Source organism: Cyprinodon variegatus, unplaced genomic scaffold (assembly GCF_000732505.1).
Source record: "Cyprinodon variegatus isolate N-32 unplaced genomic scaffold, C_variegatus-1.0 Scaffold378, whole genome shotgun sequence".
Classification (NCBI taxonomy): domain Eukaryota; kingdom Metazoa; phylum Chordata; class Actinopteri; order Cyprinodontiformes; family Cyprinodontidae; genus Cyprinodon; species Cyprinodon variegatus.
Window position 1 is genome coordinate 614597 of NW_015150831.1, and position 4508 is coordinate 619104.

Sequence of the window (4508 nt, forward strand, 5' to 3'; positions counted from 1 at the left end):
AGAATGAAGCAGAATGATGAAATAGGGGTCCCTATGTCCTCCAGCAGTCTAAGCCTATAGCAGCAGAACTATAGAGATAGCTCAGGAGCTTTATCAAATTGTTCATGTGAGTAGCCGTTAAAAAAGGTCATCCTCCTCCTACATCCTGTCCTCTTTTTCCTATTTTTACGCCAGTAGTAACATCTGGTTGTTGATCTTGTGACTCACTCAATGCGAAAAAACAAACCGTTTTATCGCTAGTCATATAAATCGGCAATTTTCGATATACGCTAAACAGGACACACAAAAAAAAACTAAATAAATCTGAATCTAAATTACTCTGAATTAAAAACACTGATCATTTATTGAACAGGAGGTAATCATTTCATATTTAAAGTGCTTTCAGAAGTTTGTATTCTGAATGTAACTGGACTTTTCCTTTAACAGAGCTACATTATGAGAGGTTGTTAGGTTTTACTGTGAAATTTGGTCAAACAGGGGTTTTGCTGACGAGTCTCCTGATATAAAACAACGATAACAAAGAAGAATAATCTTCTCCTCTTTATTTAGACTGTTGGCCGTGGCTCGTTCAGCTCAGATTGTAGAACATTGCCTACCTTAGTAACTCTAATAAAATGTTGTTAATAACGCGTTATATCACTCTGTTACTGCCAGATGTAAGATATCACCATTTATAGTAGACGGTGGTAGAGCAGGCCCCCCTCTAAGAACATTGCTACACATCTTTCCATTTGCCTCAGATTGATGTGAAAAACACATTTAATTACTTTCTCTTTGTGTGAATATGTTTTCAATATGATTTCATTGGTTTCTATGAGGACAAAGCCAGGCCTAAATGTAATAATAATTAGTACCGGGAGCATTTTGGCTCCATTATAGAAGCTAATGAGGGGCTCCAACTGGCGAGTTTGAACATCCACAGCAGGCTGAATCATAACTGATGCAGCTCATGTTTAGTATCTTCCAACAGTCCCCCATGTGTTCATCGCTGACCCTATCAGAGGGGAGCCCACAGTCTGTCTGCCGGCGAATGAAGGGCAAAACAGCGCCGGGAACGAAGAAAAGAAAACTGCTTAATCTGTCGTTTATGCAGCTGTTTTTATTTTCAAGCACAGGATGAGATGCTATCAGGCCCTCTGGGAGTAGGCTGCTGCTCAGATATTGAGCTCTCTGGTGAATGCATAATGACTGGTGGTGTTGGATCTTCAAAGAAGCCTGTTGGTTGCACTACCTGTTGACTGGCGTGGGCTGGCTCAGCACCTGATGGTCGGCTCTCTTTCTGCTGCTTCGCCTCTACTCTCTTACATCAGTGCCTAGATCTTCTGGAAGGCAGGCGCAGGCTAATAGCCTCTCCCCTCCTCTCTGATGGTAGCTGGGGGGGGGTTATCAGACAAAGGATGCCGCCTGTAAAGAGAGAGAAACCATCTGGCTGTTGTTCCTCAGCACCTGTCAAATTGAGAGCATTTAGGCTGAATTTACCACCTGAGCTGCTTTTTACTTGCATCCTTTTATCAGCTTTTATCTGACATCATTGATGTGAGGCTCCCCTCCGACTGCACAGTCACTCTTCTTTAATTTCATGTGTTTTGATTTAGCGTCAGACAGCGGCAGCCTGCCTAACCGCCTGTCTCTGTTTGTTTGTTGGGAACAGATCATAGATAATGGGCTGTGTGCAATGCAAGGATAAGGAGGCAACCAAACTCACAGACGACCGAGACGCCAGCATCGCCCAGGGAGCCGGGTACCGCTATGGGGCCGACCCCACGCCGCAGCACTACCCCAACTTCGGGGTCACCGCCATTCCCAACTACAACAACTTCCACGCCCCGGTCGGACAGGGGGTGACCGTCTTTGGGGGAGTCAACACTTCGTCTCACACTGGAACCCTGCGGACCCGTGGAGGGACAGGTGAGGAGACCTCCAGTATAATGCAGCTTTTATTCCCAGATACTCCTGAATAAAACTGGGTACCGCCTTCAAAAATTAACTTTTCATTTGCTTCATATGCGATAGAAGCGCATTAATTTTTTTAGGGTCCTGCTCAAACATCAGGCCTGGAGACGTTCTTTAGGTGATAGGAGGCCGACTTTGTTCCTGTCTTTATGAGCCTCTGAAGGTTTAGCTCTGAGTCCATCCCTACACCAAGATTTAGAGCCTGATTGCTGCATTGTAGCTGAAGCTAGGTGCTAACTTTGAAACACTCTTCCTTTGGTTCAGTAATTATTATTTGACTCAGCTGAAGTACATTTTGACCCATGTAGGATATTTCCTATCCATTTTCAATTCAATATATCTAGAAGGGCAATTCACAACACATGTCATCTCAAGGCACAGTTCACCAGATCATCCAGTCAAATTGATTCAAAGTTTTCTATCTAAGGAAAACCAGCTGATTGCATTAACTCATCGACTCGAAGACAATCCCTCACATTAAGCATGCTTGTAGCCACAATGGAGATGAAAAACTCCCTTTGAACAGGAAGAAACCTCCAGCAGAACCAGGTTTAGTGTGACGTTGGCTCGGACATGGGAGCTCCGAGCCAGCTCCCATGTCAGAGGATGAAGAGAGCACATCCAGTTAGTCACAGTCAGAGAAACAGGACTACACTGGAAAACAGGCCAATCTCCAACATCTAGAATCAAAGGTGTTGATGGCAGCAGCACAGCTGATATTTCTCTCCAGGATGGAGTCACAGCCAAACAGGAACAGACCAGATGAAGCTACTATGAGAAAAAGCAGAGAGAGCAGAACGTTAGAGATTGAACTAATAGATTCTGCAGAGTGGGAGAATAGAGATAGAATGAAGCAGAATGATGAAAAAGGGGTCCCTATGTCCTCCAGCAGTCTAAACCTATAGCAGCATAACTATAGAGATAGCTCAGGATAACCTGAGCCACTCTAACTATAAGCTTTATTAAAAAGGAAAGTTTTAAGCCTAGCCTTAAAAGTAGACAGGGTGTCTGCCTCACGGACTAAAACTGGTAGTTGATTCCACAGGAGAGGAGCCTGAGCAGAGGAGCTTTCCCAGAGCCTGAATGGTTTCATAGTAACCTGATGGCCTCATAATGTACAGCTGTGTGTCATCTGCATAATTAGGAAAACTGCTATTGTTTATTAAGATCTGAGTTAGGTGGAGCATATATTGAATAGGAGGAACCCTAAGATAGACCCTTGGGGAGTGCCACATGTGATCTTTGTAGTCCCTGAGATAAAATTACCTGCTCACACAAAACAGTTCCCGTTCTTCAAATAAGATGTAAACAAGTCCAGTGCTGGAGCAGAAATGCTAACTTAATCAAAGTGCAGAACTAAAGCCAATTAAGAAGACTAAAAACTCTGTACTTTAGAACTAATCTGTCAGCAGTAGGGAAAAAGTCAGCCTTCTAGCATTATAAGCTGGAAGTGGCATAAGCCAGAGGACTTCAAGACTACTAGAAATGTGGTTCTACTAAGTGTTGACTGGGGTGAAAAGACTTTAAATGCGCTTAAGGTTTATTTTCATGTCAGAAAACGTGTCATTTCCTTCCATTTCACAGCCGTGCTCCACATTTCTGATGGTCTTTGATATAAAATCCTCAAATTTTTATATATATTTACAGGTCAAGGTATTATTATACGTGAAGCCAACTGAAAGTAACCAATCAGATTGCTGCAGATTTTACCTCGGTCTTCTCTCATTGACAGAGACACATGCTAGGTGCACCATTTTATTTAATGAGACCAGTGGAGGTAAATGGTTTCAGAAACTGAAAACAAACACTTTAAAGCTTCTTATCACTTCCCTTCAGGTTATGTGGAGTTTAGAAGCTGCAAGTGTGAATTTCAGCAGCAGAATAAAAGTTCTCATCTTCAAACCTAAGTGGGAGCCAACACCTAAAGAATTGCCGCCTGCCACAAATGTAGAGCAACAGTAAACATGAGTCAGTGTGGCATCGCTTGGATGGGTGAGAACTCAACACCTATCACAGCTCAAACCTGTCAAAGCCCACCTAAACTTTATGACTCGACCTGATTGAAAATAAAACAGCATGAATGATCATATCAGGCAACAAAAGGCAGCTATGAAGTTTATTATTATTAGTAGGGCTGCAAGTAACAATTATTTAGCAAATCAATTAATCTATCGATTATTTTTTTGATACATTATCGGATAGCCAAAAGTTCCTTTAAATATGATTTTTTTTACCAAATTAAACCAGGTGAAACTAAAACTTTTCTACTTGATGGGATCTGGATAGAGCAAATTGACAGAAAAAAAAAAACATTTCTTTTATCTTAAATGCAAAATGTTTATATTAGTGCTGTCAAACTATTAAAAATTTTAATCGAGATTAATCGCATATTATCAACAGTTAACTCGAGATTAATCGCAAATTAATCGCATATTTTATCTTTTTGTTTATTTATTTTATTTGGCCATTTAAAAAAGCAATTATGCAAAAATGTAAAAAACATGCTTATACACAAAGTTTTTTTTTTTATCATCATTATTTTTCAAGCACTTTTA

The 4508-nt window shown here is 41.2% G+C and overlaps 1 protein-coding gene across 4 annotated transcripts in view; it reads left to right on the forward strand.

Moving 5' to 3' along the window:
* fyn (FYN proto-oncogene, Src family tyrosine kinase) overlaps nucleotides 1–4508 on the forward strand; it is a 95604-nt gene that overhangs the window by 59532 nt on the left and 31564 nt on the right. For 3 of the 4 annotated variants that reach the window (XM_015386806.1, XM_015386809.1, XM_015386808.1), the window contains exon 3: nucleotides 1652–1908. In XM_015386806.1, coding sequence (XP_015242292.1) covers nucleotides 1662–1908 — 247 coding nt within the window. In that variant the 5' untranslated portion in view covers nucleotides 1652–1661. Of the gene's footprint in view, nucleotides 1–1646; nucleotides 1909–4508 lie in introns of all 4 variants that reach the window. The other variant, XM_015386807.1, reaches the window with a different exon arrangement.